The 26,602-nt window shown below is 43.5% G+C and overlaps 1 protein-coding gene across 3 annotated transcripts in view; it reads left to right on the top strand.

The window, feature by feature from the left end:
* Positions 1 to 13,665, top strand: part of SUSD3 (sushi domain containing 3) — an 80,202-nt gene extending 66,537 nt beyond the window's left edge. For 2 of the 3 annotated variants that reach the window (XM_040407472.1, XM_040407470.1), the window contains 2 exons: positions 3,279 to 3,440; positions 6,533 to 7,088. In XM_040407472.1, the coding sequence (XP_040263406.1) occupies positions 3,279 to 3,440; positions 6,533 to 6,740 (370 nt within the window). In that variant the 3' untranslated portion in view covers positions 6,741 to 7,088. Of the gene's footprint in view, positions 1 to 3,278; positions 3,441 to 6,532; positions 7,089 to 13,599 lie in introns of those variants that run through there. The other variant, XR_005774220.1, reaches the window with a different exon arrangement.
* The last annotated feature ends 12,937 nt before the right edge of the window (positions 13,666 to 26,602 follow it).

Here is a 26,602-nt window from a genome sequence, read left to right as displayed (position 1 = left end):
CATGTCACTATCTATATTTTAAAAAAATCCTAAAATTCAGCAGTTTTGCATTGGCTACTAACATGCTTACCAACAGTCCTGATCTAGGCATGGCAGCCCAACTGGGTATTACATGGGTGGTACAGCCTATTTTTGAGGTATTGCTCATAATTTTACTTTTTACATTTTGGTAAGTATGCAACCAAGCCTTTTAAAAGGCACCACCACTTATGTAGAGATCACTTTTCAGCAGTCATCTCATTATTATCACAGACAGGATTACAATGAAAGGTTATACCTATATACAGAATATATAGATACCACGGGATTTACCATGTACAATAGGTGATGGTCACAGCTCGCCTCTTTCCCCTCCCTGCACACTGAGCTTTGCAGATGTCAAACAGCATGCCTAGAAAACTCTCCCATAGAAAATATGGTGTCTGTGTCCCACTGGGCTGCTGTAAAGAATATCTCTAAATGCTGTTAACAGCAGCTCAGGCAAGATGGCTACCCCCATAATATTGCATAGAAATTAGAAAAAAAACATCTACAATCAGAAAAAAGAATGTTTGTCGATATCTGATTTTAATTGGTAAAAAACATGTAGGTGACACATTCCCTTTAGGTTTCCCTTTGTGAGAGGAAGCTACCCCAGCAATCAGTTAATTGCAATGCATCTGGCTTCTATTACCCCTAGCGGTTAGCTAATATGTCTGGGGGGAGTTGGCATAAATGTTTCATAGATGTGGGTGCCACCTCACTTCTCTTTTCCTGAACAGCCCCCCAAAGCCACTCTGTGCACCTTTGTCCCTCCTGATTCCTCTACTAGCCCCTCCTCCTCCTTCTGCATAGTCACCTTACTTGGCCCTGTCAATCAAGAAGAGGAAGGGTCTGTCGGAGGAAGCAGGAGGAGCGAGGTTGCACAGAGTGCCTTTGGTCCTCCCTCCGTGCACTTAAAGGGGTTGTGCCATTAATATAAACGTATCCTGCCCAACATATATCGCTGTTATATCACTTTCCCCAAATACCACCATTTATCAAAACTACCTTATTCTAAAATTATTACCCTACCATTGTGCCCTGTGGCAAATCTGTGTCACATGTCTTGTTGATGTCAGGAAACATCTTACTGCCCTAAGGTATGATGGGACAGCAGACACATGACAAACCAGGAAGTAGAATTCAAGCATGGGGGATAGGAGAAAACTGCTGAAGAGGTAAATAAGGAGGAATGGGAGCTACAGTCATTGATGAAAATGCATTTTAGGCCTCTTGCACACGACCGCATGGCTTTTTCAGTGTTTTGCGGTCTGTTTTAAACGGATCAGTTTTTTGTTTCAGTAGTGTCTCCGTTCCGCTTCCGTTCCGTTTTGCCATTCCATTTTACCGTTTGGTTCCTGTTTTTTTGCGGATCGCAAACGGAAGCATGGCATATATAGTATACAGTAATTACATAGAAAAATTGGGCTGGGCATAAAATTTTCAATAGATGGTTCTGCCAAAAACGGAACGGATACGGAAGACATACGGATGCATTCCGTATCCGTTCCGTTTTTTCAACAGCCCCATTGACTTGAATGGAGCCACGGAACGTGATTTGCGGGCAATAATAGGACATGTTCTATCTTTGAACGGAACGGAAATACGCAAACTAAATGCATACGGAGTACATTCCGTTTTTTTGCGAACCCATTGAAATGAATGGTTCTGTATACGGACCTTATACGGAACGCAAAAAACGGAACGTAAACAGAAAAAATAAACGTTTGTGTGCAAGAGGCCTTAGAGTGAAAAGTAGTTTATGGCACAACCCCTTGCATAAGGATTTAAAGCATCGTTTCTCCAGAATAAAGCTAAGCTTTGTAAAAGGTACCATTACACTTAAGCTGAGCTAGCCCCACAAGGAAAGCAGTTGGCAACATCTATCAATGTCTGTACGTCATGTAGTGAAAAAAAAAAGGCGTAAATTGTGCTACGATATGGTGTGCACCATAATTTGAAACTTTTTGATCTTCTCTCTCTACACTAGATCCAGATCTAGGGATGGGAAGGGGCCCCAGCAGCCGGACCCCTGCCAATTCAACCCCTTTAAGCATATCCCTTATCCAAAGGGGGGGGTGGGGGGGGGTGAGTGCTTAATTTGTAGAGGTCTGTCCACTGGGACCTCCATGATCACCAAAAGAGGTGTCCTGTATGAATAGAGCAGCAGTGGAGCATTCATCTCTATGGGCCCACTAGAAATAGCTGGGGGTCCTCTCTGGCAGTCCCTCAGAGAATAAGACCTAGTTCACACTTTGGTTATGTGGTCAGTGATTTCCATCTGTTTTTGTGAGCCCAAACCAGGTGCAGGGTCAAAAACACAGAACATTCATCTCTGAGTAGGCTCCACTACTGGTTTGGGCTTGCAATAACTGATGGAAATAACTGACCAAATAACTGATGTGTGAAGTAGGACTTAGGGCTCACGCACACGACCGTATGTATTTTGCGGTCCGCAAAACACGGATCCACTAAAAATATGCATGACGTCCAAATGCATTCCGTATTTTGCGGAACGGAACAGCTGGCCCCTAATAGAACAGTCCTATCCTTGTCCATAATGCAGACAATAATAGGACTATATATGTTCTATATTTTTTGCAGGACGGACAAACAAAAATGGAATGCACACCAAGTAACTTCCATTTTATTTTTTTTGTGGACCCATTGAAATGAATGGTTCTGCATACGGTCCGCAAAGAAAATGGAAGGGACACGGAAAGAAAATACGTTCATGAGCTCTTAATAGAATAGCAGTGCGCATGCTCAACCACTGCTCCACTCATACGGGGGGGACACAGGACCGGTGGGAGTCTTGTGAATAGGGGATCATTTAAAATCTTGGCACGACCCCTTTAAGAATGAAATAGAGTCATCTCAAAGTGAAAAATAAAAAGTTTTTCCATCAGATTGATCTCTCATTTATAGAGTATTCTCCCTTCTACTTCAGTACCTGCCGCTCTGCTGTTTTGTTCCAGAAGCGGCATAGCAGGATAAGACGCTTTCCCAAACAATGAATCTGTGAAGCCGAAAGCAGAAAAGGTTGTACGTGATCAAAATGGATTTGTGTTCATAATCTCAACTGTGAATTGAAGACAAATAGAATATAACATTCAGGAAGATATATCAAATTGTGACAGGAGACTGAGATCTCCGCGGTTAGACGTGGCTCTGAAAGACGGAGCATTGAGAGTATGCATATTGCAATGATTTGTGTCCTGCATTCATCTAATCTCTTGTCATCTCGCACTGTACAGAGACAAGGTCATGTGGCATCAATTAGAGTGCGAGGAACTGGAAAACATGCAAGCCGCCTACTTTGCAATGAAAGGAAGAAATAACAATAACAACAAGCAAGGGAGCCGGCCGAGAATCGACGACTGGATAAATATGGCTTATGAGAACCAGGGATTTTGTAGGCAAGTCTTAAATCTGCGTAATTGTAGTATTTCCTGCATCAATTTTTATCACAGGCAGGACCTACATAGGTGTGCGCCAGGTGAACCTTCACGGAATAAGTGACTGTTCCCAGTTGTGCCTACAATCCAATTGGGCTTACCCAGTGGTGTAGCGGGGCAAGCCATGTATTGTGCCCCAACCTGTGGACACACCCCTTTTTTTACAGATAATGTAGCAGTCCTATGTACCACCACAGATAATATAGTGATAATTCTCTGAGTACAGATCATGTAGTAGATGGGTGTGAGGCCCCAGAATTCAGAACACGAACAGTGTGACCTGAAGTCTGGGGCCAGGATGCGGCAGGGTGGGCCATATTCTCAATCCACCCCCCAACCCTACCGTGAAACAGATATGTGTTTGGACATTACATACATCACTACAAAATATACAGGAGAATACAGCACCACATGCCTCATCCATCCAGTGACATCTCCTGTGATGTAGACTTTCCTCAGCATCTTCATTCGAAGATAAGACCGCCATGACACCTTCTTTCAGCCGCGTCTCATCTATGCAGAGTTTTATTATTATTAGTTATTATTATATTATATAATGGCCCCTCTGTAATATTAGGATATATAATGACCCCTCTGTAATATTAGGATATATAATGGCCCCTCTGTAATATTAGGATATATAATGGCCCCTCTATAATATTAGGATATATAATGGCCCATTATATATCCTAATAATACAGAGGGGGCCATTATATATTATAATAATTCTGGGGGGGGTCATTATATATAATAATTATACAGATGAGCCATTACATATAGGTAATAATAATACAGAGGGGGCCATTCCATTATATATCCTAATATTACAGAGGGGTTATTATAAATTATACAGAGGGGCCATTATATATAATAATTATGCAGGGGGTCATTATATATAATAATTATACAGGGGGGGCATTATATATTATACAGAGGGGTTATTATATATTATAATTATACAAAAGGGCCATTATTAATGGACCCTCTGAATAATTATAATATATAATAGCCCCTCTGTATAATATATAATGGCCCCTCTGTATAATTATAATATATAATGGCCCCTCTGTATAATATATATTGGCCCCTTTGTATAATATATAATGGCCCCTTTGTATAATATATAATGGCCCCTCTGTAAAATATGTAATGGCCCCTCTTTATAATATGTATTGGCCCCTCTGTATAATATGTAATGGCCCCTCTTTATAATATGTATTGGCCCCTCTGTATAATATGTAATGGCCCCTCTTTATAATATTTATTGGCCCCTCTGTATAATATGTAATGGCCCCTCTTTATAATATATATTGGCCCCTCTGTATAATATGTAATGGCCCCCATTCTTTCCCCCACCTCCATAGTGCCCCCAGTATGGCCCCTAGTACTTACATAAAAAAAAATATAATTCTAACCTCTCTTCATTGCCTCTTGTAGCCTTTGCTCGGGCGTCCGGGCGCAGGCGGTCAGGAAAACCTCACCGTGCCCTCCTACGCCGCGTCATCACGTCATCTCGCGAGACCCGACACAAGAGGTCACTGTGATGTAATCGCGATCTCCTGCGCTGTTCTACTGCTTCATAGGCTTCAGGCCTGGCCTGAAGCTTATGAGACAGAACGGAGGGGATGGAACCCGGGGCAACCCCCCGCCCGCCCCCCCCCCCCCCCCCCCCCCCCCCCCCACGGTACGCCACTGGGCTTACCTATGTCACACACAGTAGGGTAAATTCCATAATAAGTCGAGACGCACACAGATATGCAAACTAGGGGTGAGCGAATCGATTCATTAGCTCTGTGAGTCACTGTCCTCAAGCTTGGTGGTCAGTATTGTTGCCTAGAAGAACTGGTATCCTGGGTTTCAATCTGACAGCTATGTGTTTGTTTTAGGGATGAGCAAATCAATGCTAACAAATAAATTTGTCCTATTGGCACAAGCTCTTCACCTTTTGAGGGACTGTCCTCAAGGGTGAAGTAGTGCCCACCTGCCCTCTCAATCTCGTCCATGCGCAGCTGCTCAAAGTAGAGATGCAGGCCCCAAAACTTAAATTCTGCCTTGGGAGTACCAACTGCACTTGTAACGCTGCCCGGAAGTGTAGCCGCTCATGTGCAGTTGTTGCTCCCAAAGCAGATTCGAGCATTGGGGCTACTAGCGGCTGGATGTCCAGTCCTGTCAATCACCAGGCAGGTGGGTGCTTCTTCACCCTTGAGGACAGCTCCCCACAGGTAAAGAGACAAATTGATTAGTTACCATCGATTTGCCCATCCCTAATACAAACACGTAACTGTCAGATTCAAACCAAGGAGCCCAGTTCTTCTAGGCAACACTACTAACCACCAAGCAACCTTGCACCCATTTATATACTTGGTGGGGGCTGAAGAGACATTTGAAAAAATGGAAATGATTGTTTTTATTAATCTTTGCTGTCTGGCGATTGAGCTGATCATTCAAGCCATTCCACGGCCTCTAACTAACTTACATGATGACCACTGCCTCCCCATTCTTCTTAATGTGCCCCTGTTAGCAGGATCGACCCTATTAAGCTAGGCATGCTGTTGGTAGGTTTGATTCTGCACTTTAAAATGATACCTGCCTTGTGAAAATCGGTCTTGGCATTCCCGAGAGAATATTTTTATTCTGTATGCAAATAAGGACTTCAGTGCACCAAGGGGCGGAGCCAGCACTGGAATCGGACGCTAACAAGCTGAAGTGCGCCAAGTGTCCAGGCACCGCCCCTTTAGTGCACTGAACCCCTTATTTTCATAAAGGATAAAAGTATTTTTTCTTGGGAACGCCACAACCGTTTTTCAAAAAACAGGTATCATTTTAATGGCAGGATCAGTCCTACTAGACGGTTTAAATGGGTTTAACCTGCGGACTGGTGCTCTCCAAATGATATGAAGGTTACCAATATTCTATCGTTCCATGTGAGATAAGTAATACCATTTATTTACAAAGATATCTATAAAATACTATAAAATAGCATTGAATATTGGCCATACCTTTTAAATTTTTCAAGCCACAAATACGGGACATAACATGTTTATCCTTTGCAGATGCCATGACGTTTGGAGCAATGATCGCCCAGCACATACTTCTAGAGAGGGGCATTGTGGGCATTGTCACAGTAAAGACCGCTCGAGCAGACCTCCTGTCCCTGGCTCCAATGCTGCCATACAGACTATTAGTGGAATGCATGTTGTTGAAATTTACAGACATGAAAAAGATTCTCAAAGGAGACATGAACCCCTTGCCCCTGAGTAACGACATGGATTGAGATGGCTGACATCCTAAGACTGCTATTTGTTATAACTATGTGCCTTAGAAATGAATGAACTATTGACATTCTAAAAAAATATCTCACAAAATTTCTGGAGGACTTGCCTGATTTCACATGATCCAAGATGTAGAGGAACTTGGCCCTCACTTCACAGACATGAGAAGATCTCAACCCTAGGACACTATCCTCAACTGCCATACAAGGTGCATTAAATAGTGATCTGCTACTGTACATAGCTGTAATGATACATGGATACATGTAAGATATGGCCTTTTCAATACAGGAATGTCTTTTCTAGATTTATACAGTGTTATTAAATTTGTTTAAAGATGGGTCATCAGCATTTAATGGGGAACTATCAAAGCCATGCAATACTCTGATTGGTTTGCTTTGATTTAGTAATGCCCATGGAAGTACCACCACAACTAGTAGTCACTCATTGTTCTTAGCCAAAATCTTCTTCTCCAGCCCTCAGAAACCAAGCTGTGTAACTGTCTTGGTTGTAACCTTAAAATGCTAAGAGCATTTCTAGGGAAATCCCGCTCCGAAGCCACAAAATCTGGAGAATTTAAATGTAAGGAATAATATGGGCAACGTAAGTCCCAACAAAAAACTGCTGGAAACTGCTGAATGACTTTCTATCGAGCTTTCTCAAGGTTTTGTTGGATCCTGTTTAATAATTTAAAGCAGGGATGTCAAACTCGAGGCCCTCCAGCTGTTACAGAACTACAACTCCCAATATACTTTGATAACTGTAGGCTGGCCGGGCATGATAGAAGTTGTAGCTTTGCAACAGCTGAAGGGTGACGAGTTTGACATCCCTGATATAAAGGAACCACCCTCACTTGGTATGCAAAGGAACACATTTGACAGATTTGTCCTTCTTTACCTTTCCTCTTGGCTCATCACATGGCGAGATGTGTCGTTCAAGATGACCAGTTTTAAAAAACATGATTTCATGATATTCTGTCAGGGGATGTCTATACTACATATGTTTATGTGCAGCCTTCAACTGGTTGTGTTATGCATTGCAGCCTGACAGAAGTTTTTCTAGAATGTCAAGATATTGTATTGAATATATTTAATGAGAAATTGGAGTCCTTACCCAAACTGAAGACACGGTAAAGGTGGGCACATCTGTATAGAGCAGCACAGAACATGTAGTACAGGTAGACAGTAGTACAATACATGTAATACAGGCAGATGGCAGTGCAGTACATATAGCAGAGTTCGCAAACCCCGAAGGGAGCATCCGACGCAGCCGAAGGAGTGTTCACATGATGTTTTTGTCCCACATTTATTTGGGTTTTTTTTTATACCGCTGTTAAACATATACTTTTTTTTATTTGCAATGGGATCCTATGATGATGTATGGCATCCACCAGAGGCATACTGCATGCATATACGTTAAATATGGGACAACATTTTGATGTGTTGTATGTGTAGAGAGCAGTACAGTACATGTAGTATGGTAGAGAACAGTATACATCATGTCTACAGAGCAGTACAGTATTTGTAATAGAGGTAGAGAGCAGTACAGTACATGTATTACAGGAAGAGAGCAGAACAGTACGTGTATAAAAAGAGTGCAGTACAGTACATGTATTGCAGGAAGAGAGCAGTACAGTACATGTAGTATGGTAGAGAGCAGTACACATCATGTCTACAGAGCAGTACAGTACATGTATTGCAGGAAGAGAGCGGAACAGTACGTGTATAAAAAGAAGAGTACAGTACATGTATTGCAGGAAGAGAGAAGTACAGTACATGTAGTATGGTAGAGAGCAGTACACATCATGTCTACAGAGCAGTACAGTACATGTATTGCAGGAAGAGAGCGGAACAGTACGTGTATAAAAAGAAGAGTACAGTACATGTATTGCAGGAAGAGAGCAGAACAGTACGTGTATAAAAAGAAGAGTACAGTACATGTATTGCAGGAAGAGAGAAGTACAGTACATGTAGTATGGTAGAGAGCAGTACACATCATGTCTACAGAGCAGTACAGTACATGTATTGCAGGAAGAGAGCGGAACAGTACATGTATTGCAGGAAGAGAGCGGAACAGTACGTGTATAAAAAGAAGAGTACAGTACATGTATTGCAGGAAGAGAGCAGAACAGTACGTGTATAAAAAGAGTGCAGTGCAGTACATGTATTGCAGGAAGAGAGCAGTACAGTACATGTAGTATGGTAGAGAGCAGTACACATCATGTCTACAGAGCAGTACAGTATTTGTAATCGAGGTAGAGAGCAGTACAGTACATGTATTGCAGGAAGAGAGCAGAACAGTACGTGTATTGCAGGAAGAGAGCAGAATAGTTCATGTAGTACAGCCAGAGAGCAGTACTGTACATGCAGCACAGGTAGAGAGCACTACTGTACATGTATGAGTAGAGAACAGTACAGTACATGCAAAGAAATGTATAGTACAAGTAGCACAGGGAGTGAGCAGTACAGTACATGTAGTACAGGCAGAGGGCTGTATAGTACATGTCACACAGACAGAGAGCAATACAGTACATGTAGTACTGTACATATAATACAGGTAGGACGCAGTATAGTACATGTAATACAGGAGGAGAACAGTACAGTACATGTAGTACAGGTAGAGCGCAGTATAGTACTTGTAGCACAGGTGGAGAGCAATACAATACATGTAGCACAGGTATAGAGCAGAACAGTATATGTAGTACAGGTAGACAGCAGTACACTACATGTAGTATGAGTACAGTACATGTAGTACAGGCAGAGATCTTTATAGTACATGTAGTACAAGTGGAGAGCAGTACAGTACATGTAACACAGGTAGAGAGCTGTACGGTATATGTAGCACAGGTAGATAGTAGAACAGTACATATAGTAGAGGTAGATAGCACAGGTAGATAGTAGAACAGTACATATAGTAGAGGTAGATAGCACAGGTAGATAGTAGAACAGTACATATAGTAGAGGTAGATAGCACAGGGAGATAGTAGAACAGTACATGTAATACAGGTAGATAGCAGAACAGTACATGTAGTAGAGGTAGATAGCAGAACAGTACATGTAGTAGAGGTAGATAGCACAGGTAGATAGTAGAACAGTACATGTAATACAGGTAGATAGCAGAACAGTACATGTAGTAGAGGTAGATCGCACAGGTAGATAGCAGAACAGTACATGTAGTAGAGGTAGATCGCACAGGTAGATAGCAGAACAGTACATGTAGTAGAGGTAGATCGCACAGGTAGATAGCAGAACAGTACATGTAGTAGAGGTAGATCGCACAGGTAGATAGCAGAACAGTACATGTAGTAGAGGTAGATAGCAGAACAGTACATGTAGTAGAGGTAGATAGCACAGGTAGATAGTAGAACAGTACATGTAGTAGAGGTAGATAGCACAGGTAGATAGTAGAACAGTACATGTAGTACAGGTAGATAGCAGAACAGTACATGTAGTAGAGGTAGATAGCAGAACAGTACATGTAGTAGAGGTAGATAGCAGAACAGTACATGTAGTAGAGGTAGATAGCACAGGTAGATAGCAGAACAGTACATGTAGTAGAGGTAGATAGCAGAACAGTACATGTAGTAGAGGTAGATCGCACAGGTAGATAGCAGAACAGTACATGTAGTAGAGGTAGATAGTAGAACAGTACATGTAGTAGAGGTAGATAGCACAGGTAGATAGTAGAACAGTACATGTAGTACAGGTAGATAGCAGAACAGTACATGTAGTAGAGGTAGATAGCAGAACAGTACATGTAGTAGAGGTAGATCGCACAGGTAGATAGCAGAACAGTACATGTAGTAGAGGTAGATAGCAGAACAGTACATGTAGTAGAGGTAGATAGCACAGGTAGATAGCAGAACAGTACATGTAGTAGAGGTAGATCGCACAGGTAGATAGCAGAACAGTACATGTAGTAGAGGTAGATAGCAGAACAGTACATGTAGTAGAGGTAGATAGCACAGGTAGATAGTAGAACAGTACATGTAGTAGAGGTAGATAGCACAGGTAGATAGTAGAACAGTACATGTAGTACAGGTAGATAGCAGAACAGTACATGTAGTAGAGGTAGATAGCAGAACAGTACATGTAGTAGAGGTAGATAGCACAGGTAGATAGCAGAACAGTACATGTAGTAGAGGTAGATAGCAGAACAGTACATGTAGTAGAGGTAGATCGCACAGGTAGATAGCAGAACAGTACATGTAGTAGAGGTAGATAGTAGAACAGTACATGTAGTAGAGGTAGATAGCACAGGTAGATAGTAGAACAGTACATGTAGTACAGGTAGATAGCAGAACAGTACATGTAGTAGAGGTAGATAGCAGAACAGTACATGTAGTAGAGGTAGATCGCACAGGTAGATAGCAGAACAGTACATGTAGTAGAGGTAGATAGCAGAACAGTACATGTAGTAGAGGTAGATAGCACAGGTAGATAGTAGAACAGTACATGTAGTACAGGTAGATAGCAGACCAGTACATGTAGTAGAGGTAGATCGCACAGGTAGAGAGCTGTACAGTATATGTAGCACAGGTAGAAAGCAGAACAGTACATAAAGTAGAGGTAGATCGCACAGGTACAGAGCTGTAAAGTACATGTGGCACTCAAAGCAGGTCTACTAGACACCCAGTCAGTGCATGCAGTAAAACAGCAGATTGGCTCTACTTGCCCCTGTAGGGATATACAGGTTGGTTGTTCAATGTGTATTCTTCCATCCAGTGGTCAGGACTACCTGTGGCACCACAAGCTAAATGTGTTTGTTGGGTGAATTTTATGTGAATTCTCCAGGCAGCCCTTCACCTCATTGTACCAAAAGGGATCACCTAGCACCCTGCCAGACACTGTAGCAACGTTCTGCTTCTATTGAGCCTAGGGCGAGGAGGACAGCTACCATGTCACTTACTATAGACTGGTCAAGAACGCTCACTGAGGTGATGAGAACTGCACTAGCCATAGGGCTCTGGTCACACAAAGGATATGGCAGGAGGGGAGGGCGATGCTTGGTGGATGTGCTGGTATCCATTTCTTCAGCTTCACTAGTGCTTCTTGCAAATGCTCTAATTTAAAAGGCCCTGTCCTGATAACCTATTACCTTTAAAGAGGACCTTCAGCAGGATCAGCCTTATTAATACTGCCTGATAGGGTAGATCTTGCTGATTAAATTCATACCTCTATTGTCAAAATCCACTGCAGCGTTACAGAGAAAAAGGAGTTTGATTCTGTATGCAAATTAGGGTTTCAGTGCCCTGAGGGTTGGACCCTAGTCCATTGGTGCAACTCAGCCTCCTCTGCCTCTTCCCCTCCCCTTGATCAATGATGGTGCTTGGCCCTGTCAGTCAAGGGGTCGAGACGTCAGAAAAGATGGAAAGCGGTGGAGCTGAGGCCTAGTGCAGCATTTTCAGGTGTCACGCTTTATCTAATGCACTTTTAGTGCCCTTGACAGGTAACATTTGTCATGGTTATACATCGGCACTGTTTATTTTTTCAATGAGATTTGCATTTCCTCCAATTACATTATGTGCCAATGTTCTACTCTGCGCTACAATAAATCACAACACTCCCCTAAAGTTTCCAATGTGGTGGAGTGGACACAAACAATAGACTGTTGGCAACAGAAGGCACGTGTCTGTTCCCTTAGGTAGCAGATATATAAGTCTCTTGCTTAGGCTTTTTTTTACACTTGTGTTTTTGCCTGATCTGGCAGGGATCAGCAAAAACGCTTCCGTTACTGATAATACAACTGTTATGAACAGACCTGGTTGTATTATCTTTAACATAGCCAAGACGGATCCGTCATTAACTCCATTGAAAGTCAATGGGTGACGGATCTGTTTTCTATTGTGTCTTAAAAAAACAACGGATCTGTTCCCATTGACTTGCATTGTGGGTTGCTGCGGTTTGCTCTCCGGTATAGGAACGCAACCAAACAGAACAGAATGCATTTTGGAGCACTCCGTCCTGTTCAGTTATTGTCCCCATCCTATGACGGATCTCAATACCGGAAAATGGAAACGCAAGTGTGAAAGTAGCTTTAAAGGATTATACCTACCTCAGACATTGATGACCTATCACTAGGTTGTTCCATCAATGTCAGATAGGAGCGGGTCCCAGCAGTGGAACCACCACTTATCTCCAGAACGGGGCCCCCGGGTCCGCGCTTGCACGGTGCGCTCTCCTTCAGTTTGGGATCTGCGCATACCCCTTATAACACATAAAACTGTGCCCTCTATTATTTATAATAAATTTATAATAATTAGTTGCATTTTGCCACCGAGGACAGAAGGGTCTGGTATCTGTCTCCATTCCATGCCTTTTTCATTTTTCATGGACCTTGGGCCAATTCACTGACCCCTTGTTTGTTAACAATGAAGTTTCCTCTGGAGAAGAGAGTCTGGACAGGTACTTGCCACCAAGTAGCAAATTATGGGACTTCTCACTGCCAGGATAGACAGCGGCTGTATGATCTTCCTCTGTGGTTTGCATGTCCTTGGTCATCACTAATACGGGGTTTTTTTTGTATTTATTTTTATTCTATAATTGTAATTTGCCAACTGTTATGTCTGATTTGAGGTGGTAAGGCTGAGACGCATCAGGTGGTCTTAAAGCGTAACTGAGTTAAAAAAAAAAAAAGTTTCATAATGGTTGTGCTTCATTGTAGAATCATAATTGTCAAGGAGCAGGTCTTTTTGGGCTTCCCTAATGTCTTCAAATTATTCCCTGTTTCCCTTGCACAGCTAGATGCATTTCTCTCACAGGCAAGGGGGCGTCTCCGTTCTGTTGAATCTGCCAGTACTGTATGCAGTGACTTCACTTCCCTTACTTCCCACTATGTTTGTTTTCTGCTAGGGAGCTCAGAAAGCTGATAAGGAGAGGGAGATCACTCAGACTCCCAGGAGTTTCTCTGCTCTTCAGAAGCAGCGTAGTTTTTTTGTTAATCAGGCTTAGAATCTCAGCTAGCTCTGACACCCCCCTATTTCCTGTGAGCATTCTTCTGTGTCTCTGTTACTAAGGACGGATCTTGCCTGACAACAGGCAGTGGACTGCAAGTTAGGCGGAGGTGAGACCCCTAATGGCCATGACTGTAAAGCTTTTTTTCAGGTGGATGCAGACAGATTTTTTAAATGAAGTAATTTAGAAAATTGCTAATTGCACCATTCTCTATTAAACTAAATTGTGTGAAAGTGCAGCGTCTCAAGACAGTCGTATCACTGAAACTATAATCCTGTACCGGGAGCAGCGACCTCCTCATTAATGGGATTACCGGTATGTTGCTGAGGACATGACTTCATATGACTGGGACAATGTCAACATTTTCTCAGAAGGGACAAATAGAGAAAAAAAATACTTCCAGTTCTGTAAGTTCAGGAGAGCATTGGTACGGCTTTGCCCTTTAATTATTGCCTGATTAAAGAGGACCTGTCAGCAAGATCAACCCTATTAAACCGGACATAATACCTGGTCGGGTTGATCCTGCTGAGTCAAATCATACCATATTTATGTTTGTATGTGCCGCTGTTACCAAGTAATCATCGCTTTTAATTGATATACAAATTAGCTTCCTGGGGGTTCAGAGCACCAGATCTAGGACCATGTGCCAGTGATGTATCAGCATCAGCACTAGGGAGAGACGTATGAGAGGGGAATATTCTTATGTTATGATTCTTTTCACAGCTCTGGACTACTCCTGCATGTGAAGCCATTGTCTCCAGTTCTGGTTGCACGCTGACATCATCGCACATGCGCAGTAGATAACAACACTGCTTTGGAAGCTGAAGCAGATGTTCTGGGTATGTGCCGATACTGGGTGCAAGATTACAGGATCAGGTGAGATGACTGGTTCTGTCAAGCTAGGGGAATTGGGGAGTGGTAGGAGGAGCAGGGCATTGAAGGACATTGAAGATCTGGTGCTTTGAGGGGCTTGAGCCCACCCCTCGGTGCACCACTAAGCTAATCTGAATGTCAATAAAAAGGGTAATTACTAGGGATGAGCGAACTTGATGTTTATGCAGGAGTCCTGTCCTGCATAACGGAAACCAGATGGATCCATTATGCTGCCCATAGACTTCCGTGATAACGGAATCCATAACGGAATTCAACCAGAAACCGAACCCAAACTTGAAAAAAGCGAGTTCGCTCATCCCTAGTAATTACATGGTAACAGTGGCACATACAAACATAAAAATGGTATCATTTGACTTGTCGGGATCAAACCTAGCAATCGTCATGTCTGGTTTTATGGGGTTGATCCTACTGACAGGTCCTCTTAAAACTATGAGTAAATTAAGGGTTACAGCAAACGTGGGGTCCCCTATACAAAGATCAAAATGTCTCCTCCCCATCCCTCCACAGATCCTCTTGTAAAGTGTCACTCTAGGCCGGGGATCGTCAATCTACGGCACTCCAGCTGTTCTGAAACTACGACTCCCAGAATCCTCCTTTCACGTCTGTGGAAGTTGCAAGAACAACCGTTTCAGTGTGCATTCTGGGAGTTGTAGTTTCGCAGCAGCTGGAGTGCCAAAAGTTGCTGATCCCTGCTCTAGGCCCTAAATGTATGACCATATAGTATGGCATAGCAGAGGCTTGTAGCACAATGTTTCGAATCCGGTTCTGAGGAAGAATAAAGCCTTGTTTCTGTACACGGTTATACAGCAGGGTCATTATCATTATATTTGAAAGAAACATGGCTGAAGCTGATTTGTGTTTGCAGATAAACCTGTAAGTCATTTTCTATAGAAGGAAACTAATTTCCTAAATGCTTAATGATTAGAGACATGGCCGGCTATATACGGCGTACAGGGACGGAGGCTGAACAACCCAAAAATAACAAATTGGTGCTGGGACCAGTACACCATCCATCTTCAAGTCTTCTTGTTTGCAAGCAATATACAAAAAGGTTGTGTTTTAAAGGGGTTTTCGAAGATTTTTTAACTGCTGAACTATCCTCTGGATAGGTCATCAGTATCTGATCGGTGGGGGTACAACCACCGGGACCCCCGCTGATGAGCTGTATGAGAAGGCTCCTGTGAGCGCCCTGGCCTTCTCTCAGCTCACCAAGCAGAGCGCTGTACTTGGTATCGCAGCTCAACCCCATTCACTTCAATGGGGTTGAGCTGTGCCTAGGCCATGTTACCAATGAACTTGTTGTCACATGGCCTAGGCAAAGCTGTGACAGGGCCACCTACTCAGACAGCTGATCGCTGGGGGTCCTGAGTGTAGAACCCCCCATCGATCAGATACTGATGAACTATCCAGAGGATAGTTCATCAGCTAAAATATTTCAGAAAACCACTTTAAGGATTACCCGTAGCCAATAAAACCTCTATACTAGCAGGGGTTTACTTGCAAGAGTAAATGGTGGTGTGATTGGTTCCTTCATTGTGAATCGCCTTTTCCAATGTAGCTTTTATAGTGCAACACGTATGTATAAACCATTGAATATAAGCAGAACCACAATTTTAAAGGGGTTCTCCCATCATAGTAAGTGCTTGTGGTCATGTGACTGCTAGGATTCCCATTAATTTGTTAGGATGAAGAGGCAGAGGCACTAGATAAGCGCTGCAGCTCCTTCACAGTGTATCCCTGCACTTTGTTCTCTGGGACCTAAAGATGTAGCAAAATGCAAAAACTTCCTACGGTGGAAACAGTCCTTTAATGTCAAGGATCTTCTGCATGTTGGTGTAGAAGGACATTTGGAAAGGTTTTACTGCTCTATAGTTCATCTGAACAATGCCAACTCACAGCAGGGATCGAAGACTCATGCAGCACCCATCAGACTCTGCATTAGGTATAAGCCTAGTTTCACACCAGCAGTAAATTCTTCCAACAGGCTGTTTTGGCAGAGGGACAGCTTGCCGGAGGACATTGTATCCAGCATAACCGGATACTGCCTGACCCCACTGGAGCCAAATGATGAGACTCAATGGGGAACCGTCCTGTTTCCGCTATTAGTGCTGGGAATTGGCCAGACAATGCCAGTAACAGTGCAGATTTCTGCTGGAGCCCACTGACTATAATGGGACTCAGCGGGGATCCGGCCCGTCTCCGCCATTAGTGCTGGGATTTGGCTGGACAAAGCCAGAAACAGGGCAGATCCCTGCTAGAGCCCACTGGCTGTAATAGGACTCAGCGGGGATCCGGCCTGTTTCTGACATTAGTGCTAAGATACGGCCAGACTATGGCAGAGACGGGCCGGAGTCCATTGACTATAATGGGACTCAGCTGGAATCTGGCCTGTTTCCGCCATTAGTGCCGGGTTTCTGCCAGGCAATGCCAGAAACAGGCCGGATCCCTGCCGGGGCCCACTGACTATAATGGGATTCAGCAGGCATCCGGCCTCTCTCCGCCATTAGTGCCGGGATTTGACCAGGCAATGCCGAAAACAGGCCGGTTTCTTGCTGGAGCCCACTGACTATAATGGGACTCAGCGGGGATCCGGCCTGATGCGGATTAAAATGTTTAAGTTTTGCCTGGAGTGATCCTCTAAAAGGGTTGTCCACTCCTTTACAAGTGATGGCCTATCCTCAACTGATCAGGAAAATGGATGGAGCTGTGTAGTTCTGGCACCGGAGGTACTGCAGAATAGCTGATCAGCAGGGGTTTGGGATGTGGGCCCTCTCCAATCAGATAGTGATGGCCTATCCTGAGTATAGGCCATACCTTCTAAAGGAGTGGACCATTCCTTTAAAGGGGTTTTCCAGGACTTTGATATTGATGACCTATCCTCAGGTCTGATCAGTGGGGGTCCGACACTCAAGAGCCCTGCCGATCAGCTGTTTTGAGAAGGCATTGACACTCTTGTGAGCGCCACAGCCTTCTCCATGCTCACCAAGCCCAGAGCCATACATTGTATAGCGGCTGTGCGTGGTATCACGCTCTGCCCCATTCACTTTAATGGTCCCCCACCAATGAGATAAGGATAGGTCATATCAAAATCCCAGAAAACCCCTTTAATGCTTCTGTGTCTATAAAAATTGATTGTGATAATATAGTTATGTTATACAATTGCTATGTATGCATTTTCTTTATGTATTTTTTAAATTGGTTCCAAAGCTCCATATTAAAGGGGTTATCCCATGATTAAAGTAAAAAATTAAAATCATACATAATCAAGTACATGACAACCTCTTTCTAACAAAGCAGGGACCAGCCTTGTACCTCACATGAATCCATTACATTACAAAAATATTCAGATCCAGATGCTGATTTGAAAACTATAGAATGTTATTCGTGGGACAACCCCTTTAAGTTATTTGTGAGAATATAACAATATACCTTTTTTCCACAGACAAAGTATAGTAACTTTTTCCCATATGTTCATGGTCTTAAACAAACTGCGGACTCCAACAGAATCTTAGAAACGTCCAAAAGATTCCCTGATGTCTTAATTAGTGTAATAAAGTCAAGACGTTGCCAGTAATATTTTAATAAGCCTGAAATGTATTATCATCAGTTAGACGATATGTAGAACCCAAGAGAACGTGTATATATAATGTTCATGTTCATTACATTTCATGTATTAATTGCTGGCACATTATCTGCACTTGCTAAATAGATGTACAGAATGAGAATGTTACACTTCTACAATGTATCTTTTCTATATTGATGAAAGCATATTTTTCCACATGTTTAATGGGAAATCACAATAAAATTTTCTTATGAGATATGGTCCTGTTGTCTCCGGTGGGTGCATTGTATTTATCATATAAGAACACAGTATTAGATATTACAATATTAGTGCAAACGTATTCAATTTAGTTAAAGGCTATGTACACCTTTGGGGGTATTCTTTATTAATATTTCATTATTATTTCATTGTACTCATTTTGAGCTAAAAGCAATTTATTTAATATGGTCTTTATTTAAAAAAAAGTGAACCCCTTTCTCTGTACAGCCTTGAGATTCTCTAGTAGAAGGCTCTGCATTTTGACTCTCTTCCATGAGACAGCTCTGCTGACGGCTCCTTATCTCTGATCTCTGACCTCCTAAACACTCATTATAGTTCAATTCTGATCTTACTAATAAGAATGTGGCTTAAATAAGTGTTAGGATTAGTGTTTTTAGTAATTTACAGATAAGGTTTATTAGATGACCGGCAAAAAGTAAAAGAATGATTCACACAGCTAGACAAACAGTTACCGTAATCCTTTGTCACAGAACGGCTAAATATTTTTAATAAAGACTAATTGAAAAAATGATCTTTAGCCCAAAATGAGGAAAATGCAATCTGTCTGCATTTGAGCCTCTTTTTCTTTTGATCTTAGTTCGGCTAATACCCTTAGGCCAGTTTCACTCAAGCGTGTTCGGTCTGGGAAACACTATCAATGTGACTGAAGGTCTACTGTCCTGTACTCACAGCTACATGGGAGTATAATACAGTACAGCCACGGTCACGCAGGAACTCCTCCTTGGAGCACCTTGACTAATGAATGACCAGGCATCTCACCTGGCCTTATCAAATGCTGTAGGTGTCTGCGCTGTTTAGGAAACAGCAGCAGAGTCTCTGTGCTTGTGCTGATACTCAGGCCAATGGTGCAGGTGTAAGATTGACCAGGCAAATTTTCTGGCACTGAAGGGAGAGTGTCTTCAGCAACAGGGTATTGACAAACTGGTGCTTTGAGGGCTTGGACCAGCCCCTTGGTGCTTCAAGAGCCAAATTTTGCATATCACAAGAAATAGATGTATCTCTTGAATGGCATAGTGTAGAAGAATAAATACAATATCGTTGGAATCAGCAGGCTCAACCTTACCAGGCAGGATGCCTGGTTTAATAGGGTTGGTCCTGCTGACAGATGTTCTTTATTTAACACAGAGACTTGCAGACAGAAATCATGTTATGTTCTTTAGGTGGGCACTCATGTAAGACCTGGGAAGAAAAGAAAGTTGGAATGACACAACAGCTGTTGAAAGTCTACTGTAGAAAACCAAGCACTGGTTCATACCATTATCTGCTAGAGGTTAACGTGAGATGGATTTTTTGGCTGGTCTCCATTGCAGACAGATAATTGAGGAAGGTTTTTTAATACAAACGGCTTTCTTACTGTATATACAGTAAAAGTGCAATGCCAGACTTAACCAATGGACAAAGGAGGCGCTGTTTTTTTTTTTTTTAAACAGCAGATCTTTTTGAAAATAGTGGAAAATTATGTTACCCACTAAAATCTTGTTTGCATCCATTCTCTGATATTCTGTTATCTGTATTTTATATTTGTCCATTCCAAGTCGAATTGCCTATAAATGAAGCACATCCATTAGTACACATTGCAAGTGTTCTGCTTATCTATTGAAATCTTTTCAGATTTCCAAAACACTGCAATTATCTCAGGAACTTCAAGATGTTCAATTAGTTTCTAATTATGGGAAAAGTCATATTCAGTAAGATCAGAACAGACGGATGATTCAGATTCTGTGAGCGTCCACCCCTTCATCTTTGGCAGGGAATGGATATTACTGACGCAGATTCTCTTGCTTGTACCTCCAAAATTTCTGGACAATTATCAATTTTTTTCTGAACACAAACAGATTAGTGGTAATCCTACTGTATCCCCTGGATACTAGCCAACTCCACTTAAAACTGCTTGAATTAAATAAAAAGCTACATATGGCAGCGGGTTAAAGGGGTTATCTAAAATTTTTATATTGATGGCCCATCCTAAAGTCACGTTCATTGGTCACATGGCCTAGGCACCGCTCAGTCCCATTCAAGTGAATGGGACTGAGCTACAATACCAAGGACAGCCAGCCTCTATCAAATGGATGGCACTCCGCCCCATCAGGAATGCCATGGCCTCCTCAAACAGCCGATCATCACAGGTGCTGGGCGTCAGACCCTCACCAATCTGATATTGATGAACTATCCTTTAAATTGTAATTGAAGGAGCCATCAATCCTAAGTACTTTTGAACATACAATCAGCTGTTTCATCAATATTCATGATGGAGGTATTGGTTACCTTCCGTACGACCACTCTAATACTCACCTGCCCCTTATCTGGCCCCCTCCCCACTGATACATTCCCACCCAGTGTTCAATACCCCTTTAACCTTAATAAAACTCGGACACCAAGCTGGAATGAATCGGCCACAGCAGCCGTTTTATTAACATACAATATATATAAAAAACATAAACTCCTTGCAATGATAATTCCTTCCAGGGGGAGGTCCTTGAAGCCCCAAATAACTGAAATTACCCCACCTGCCTCAAGCGTTACCCACCAGCTCAGAAGAACCACTGACTGGCCCCTTTTAATTCCGCCACAACTGGGAGTGCAGCCCCAACCATGGAGCCTTCCCATCATCCTCACCTGTGAATATAACCAATTTGAAGGACCTCTCCCCGCCACCAACGCAAAGACTTGACCCCTTAAGTCTGCCTGTCCCTCCATAATTTCAAAGCCATATCGATACCTTCTTTTAACGCCAGACTCCACATATCCAAACCGACTGCATTTAAACGCACACCATCAGACCTCCAAAAACCCCCAACACCCTTCTCAAGTACTATGTGTCTCACCGCCACTGCCCCATTCCTGGCCATAAAGAAACCCATTGCCCAGTTCACCTTAACTCTCGCCCTATTCACGCCCTCCACTGATCTGGCACCCCTCCAAACCATCCTCAGGACTATATCTGACCATACTGTCACTAACTTTGGAAACAAAGCCAATAACCTCAACAGGTCAAACTTAACGTCTCAAAGTAGTTCCCGAAACGTCCGTGCTGCCAAATCGTTGCCGCCCACATGCAGCACTAAAACATCATATGCCCTACCCTGCCTAACCAACCAATGTACTTCTGGCAACACCCCTGCCCATACTATGCCCATGCGACCCAACCACCTTACCACCACTGCCGACCGCGGGAAGCCAGCCTAATTACTGCCCGTCCGGCCGAACCGCTGCCCGGACAGCCCCCCAAAAAACATATGAATATCCAAGGATCCACACAAGGGCTGGTACCGCACCTGTAACCAAAGCAAGGAACAATGCTGCTGTCAAAAACCACTAACCCTGCAAAACCCCCCATTTCCCCAACTTCTTCATATTACATTTGATTTAAGCGGACATAAGACCTAAAACGAATAGACTCCCAACGCCCAACACGCTTTATAACCTCATCAATCAATCCCCACTTAGCCGCCTCAGTCGCCACTCCAATCCTAAACTAATGACTTGAATATCCCGCCTGACCGAGCCCTAACTGCTTTAAACATTTTGGGAAAAAAACTGCAGTAAACTGCATCATTATGCACTAACAACGGTAAAACCCCCATCCTCATTTCTGCCCCATATTCCCGCATACATTGTACTGGACACATTGCACAGCCCGGAATGCTGAACAGTACTACTCTGCGCCCTCTTCCTTCTACATCCGTCTTTGAACGGTGGATGATGAATTCCACCCTATTGTGGAACAAATCCAAGTCCTCCCTGAGCAACCCTTCCACCCGATTAACCGTCGGAGAGACCAACTCCCCCAAGCATAACGCCCCAAAAAACGCCAGGGAAAATGCTAATCTCCCAGGCCGAACTACAAACCCCCTTTAACTGTTCTCCTAACCCCAAAAGCAAAGCAAAAGACACCGGCCTCCTACTATCTTCCCCTGCCCTTAACCGACGCCACCCTTTTAAAGCCCACATGACCAAAAAGGACTTCATAAACTTTGTCATTTTCCTCAACTTAAACCTAAAAGCCAACCCTGCTATGTAACTATTAATTTTTGCCACCGACCAACCCTCCTCTCTACAATGCCTCACAAACAACAACAGCGGAACTTCCAACTCTTCGTTCCCAGCACCCAACCCGTTACACCAGTCCTCCCAGTACTGCCACGCTTTTAAATATGTGCCAATGATGCCTGAATGAGCCCCGCTACGGTGCCTCCAGAAGATCCCACAGACAACTCGGGCACACCCTCCAAAACTCTTCTGCCTCTAAGGCCAGCTGCCAGAAATGATCCTACTGTGAACGAGAGAGAGCATCAGCAACATCGTTGTTGACCCCCGGCACATGCACCGCCACCACCCAAATTATTAAGTGATAGACACTCCAATACCAGCGCTGTAGCATCCGCACCACTAATGGTGACGAGGCCGACAACCCATTTATCGCTTGAACCACTCTCAAATTATCACAGTGGAAGCGAACCTTTTTATCCCGAAAAACTTTTCCCCACAACATAACTGCCACCACTATGGTTAAAAGCTCCAACAATGCAAAATTTTTACCCAGCCCTTTTCCACCCAACTATCTGGTCATCCCCCAGAGCACCATTGACCCCCGCAGTAAACTCCAAAACCACAACCCCCCGCCGCGTCTGAAAATAGCGCAAAATAAAAAGAGTTCACCACCTTACCGATGAATAGCGAGCGACTGTTATAATTCTCCAAGAAAGAATTCCAAACCTTCAAGTCTGCTCTCAATTCATTCCCCAACCGAATGTAGTGGTGTGGTGCAACTACGCCTGCTATTGCCCCTGATAACAGTCTGCTAAAAACCCTCCCATGGGCCTAATCCGGCTTGCAAAATTAAGTTTTCCCAGAAAAGCTCACACAATTTTATCTTTTTTTAACCGAATTGCCCTCGCTACCTCTCCCTTTAAATCCACCAACTTATCCCTAGGCAGTCTACATTCCATTCTAACTGTGTCAATGACTATTCCCAAAAAACTTAAATTCCGTGATCTGAGGTCTGATATGGAGGTCTAATCTGAGGTATGATATGGGGGTCTGATGAGGATTGGGGGCCTGATATGGGGGTCTAATAAAAAAAATATCAGATTTTCCTCCTCTAAAACCTAGGTGCATCTTATAATCTGGTGTGTCTTAAATAAAATACTGATATTTAGTGGTGTACCTAGAGAGGTTTCAGAGGAATACAGTTTAAAAAAAAAAAAAGGGAGGGGGATGGGAGATTGGGTAAAAAAAAAATCATTACCCACCTCACTGTTTCTCCACTCCTCTCCACTTCCTGTTTCCAACTCAACGCAAAGGAGCTGGCTTCGATTGCCCTGATCACAAAATAAATTACATTAATGTAACTACCAGTAAGAAGTAGAGTATAAAAAAATAAATAATCGCAATGAACATCAGAATTCTTTACAGGATTTAGTGAATTTTCCATCAACCAATAAGAGGCTGACTATAATTTCCAAACCATTAATAGGCCTGACCACTGCTTTATCTAATATTTTATGTGATGTGTAGCTCACAAAGTGGCACTTTTCATGTAAATAACCTTTTAGATGCTGATAAATGTTCTTATTAATATGAGCTAAGAACAGAATAGATCTTCAATGTGGAAGCCAACAGGCCTTTATGGAGACAGATGGGGACATGACAATTTATTTGCATTATGGTAAAGCTTTAATAAACACTAGGCATACAGAGTAAAGGCAAAGAGAAATTTATAATGAGTTTCCAGTCTGTTGGCCACTGTGTTAATTTCCATTCAGTCCTAAGTAGGGATACTCAACTAATATACTTTATACCAGTACTCGGTCTCCAGGGCTTCAACCCATATCCGGTTTTATATATCAGTTCTGGACAGAGTAGGGCGAGTAGGACTCGACTAAGAGGTGGGTACAATTTATAGATCAGCTGTTTTTAAGGAGCTGCGGCACTACTACGAGTGCTGCGTCCTCTTCAGTGTTTACCTGCACGCCATCTACATTGTAATCTTGGTGTAGGGCAGTGGTCGGCAAGCTGCGGCTCGCGAGCCACATACGGCTCTTTTGATCCTTCACTGCGGCTCTTTGGTTCGGGCTGGCGGCCGCGCAGCCATATCGCGCCGCTCAAGCTGCTTGTAAATTGTCCGTCATGCGCCTGCTGCCCCGTCTGTCTGCTCCTTCCACTTTATGAATGAAGCAGGCAGGCGGGGCAGGAGGCGCATGACGGAGGGAGAGATGTCATGCTGCGCACAGCAGCAGAAGAGCGGGCAGCGCGGCTCTAGTTCGGCTGCCCACTGTGAGGAGGGGTGGAGTGGTGAAGAGGCCGCCGCTCAGGAGGAACGAAATGTCCTGCAGCAGAAAGGTAGGAGCTGCCCCCGGTGTGTGCACCGGCCCCACCGCAAGTGTCCCTGCCCCCTTCCTTCCCCCCACTAATACATTACTTACTGGAAGGCACTTATGGGGGATATCTGTGGAGGGCACTTATGGGGGATATCTGTGGAGGGCACTTATGGGGGATATCTGTGGATGACACATATATAGCATCTTATGCTATATATGTGTCATCCACAGATATCCCCATAAGTGCGTCATCCACAGATATCCCCCATAAGTGCGTCCTCCACAGATATCCCCCATAAGTGCGTCCTCCACAGATATCCCCCATAAGTGCGTCCTCCACAGATATCCCCCATAAGTGCGTCATCCACAGATATCCCCCATAAGTGCGTCATCCACAGATATCCCCCATAAGTGCGTCATCCACAGATATCCCCCATAAGTGCGTCATCCACAGATATCCCCCATAAGTGCGTCATCCACAGATATCCCCCAAAAGTGCGTCATCCACAGATATCCCCCATAAGTGCGTCATCCACATTACATCCACATCTGCAGACAAGTTTAAGAAAAGTAAAAAATGATAAAGATAAAATGAAATAATAATCAAGAGCCAAATAAAAGTACATATAAAAGTATTCAAAAACACACTCTGGGCTCATGCCCACGAATGTAAGGGCGCCGTGCCTGTGCTGCGGACCGCAAATAGCGGTCCGCAATGCACGGACACAGACCATGGGGCAGCTGCATGAGGATCGCGGACCCATTCACTTGAATGGGGTTCGCGATCCGCATCCGACTGCCCGCACCGCAAAAAAGTAGCGCATGCTGAAGTGAATGGGTCCATGATGCGGGCTGCACACGGCCGTGTGCAGCCCGCATCATGGACCCATTCACTTCAATGGGTCCAGGATCGGGGATATGAGTGCTACAGTGTGCTTCCGTGGTGCTTCTGGCTGTGCCTCCGCACCGCAAAAAAGTAGTGCATGCGCCCGGATCTTGGACCCATTGAAGTGAATGGGTCCTTGATGCGGGCTGCACACGGCCGTGTGCAGCCCGCATCATGGACCTATTCACTTCAGCATGCGCTACTTTTTTGCGGGCACACGGTCGTGTGCATGAGCCTAATAGTCCTCACTGGTACTGTTGATGCAATATTTTAGGTTTTAAAAATGTGGCTCTCGAAAGAAATTCCAATCGTGGTTTTGGCAATATTTGGCTCAGTTGACAAAAAAGGTTGCCCACCACTGGTGTAGGGTAATCACAGTTCCTCTCTTATTTACTTGAATGGAACAAACAGCTGTAATGACACTGCACCGCCGCTACAATGGAGATGGCGTGCAGGTGAATATCGAAGAGAACACAGCCCTCATACTAGTGCTGGTCAGCAGGGTTGCCAAAAGTCATACCCCCCACCCCAATCTGAATCCTCAGGATAGCATAGGGAAATACCCCTTTAATTACTTTTCCAAACGCTAAATAGAACAAGGTGTTTTGGTTAAGGACATTTGATTTTAGGGCTGACCAAGCAGTCCTGACCTTAACCCTATCGAGATGCTGTGACATGACCAAAAGAGGCATCCCAGAAATACTGTTGAGATGAAAGACATTTGCAGGGAGGAATGGTCCAAACTTCCTTTTCAATGTTGTGCAAATCTTATTTACAGCCACTGGAAACATTTGGTGGAGGTGATTGCTACTAAAGGGGGAACTACAGGTTATTAAATTCAAGGATTCCCCTTTCTCTTTCTTTCTGCCTGTACTTTGGCTGTTTTTAAAAAGTGGGAAAGTACAACTGCTTGCATGCTATTACGTTAGTTAAATGTGTCTATAATTTTGACTTAAAAAA

Source organism: Bufo bufo, chromosome 9 (genome assembly GCF_905171765.1).
Source record: "Bufo bufo chromosome 9, aBufBuf1.1, whole genome shotgun sequence".
NCBI lineage: Eukaryota > Metazoa > Chordata > Amphibia > Anura > Bufonidae > Bufo > Bufo bufo.
The sequence above is the reverse complement of the archived record's forward strand: the minus strand, read 5'-3'. Positions and strand labels throughout refer to the sequence as shown.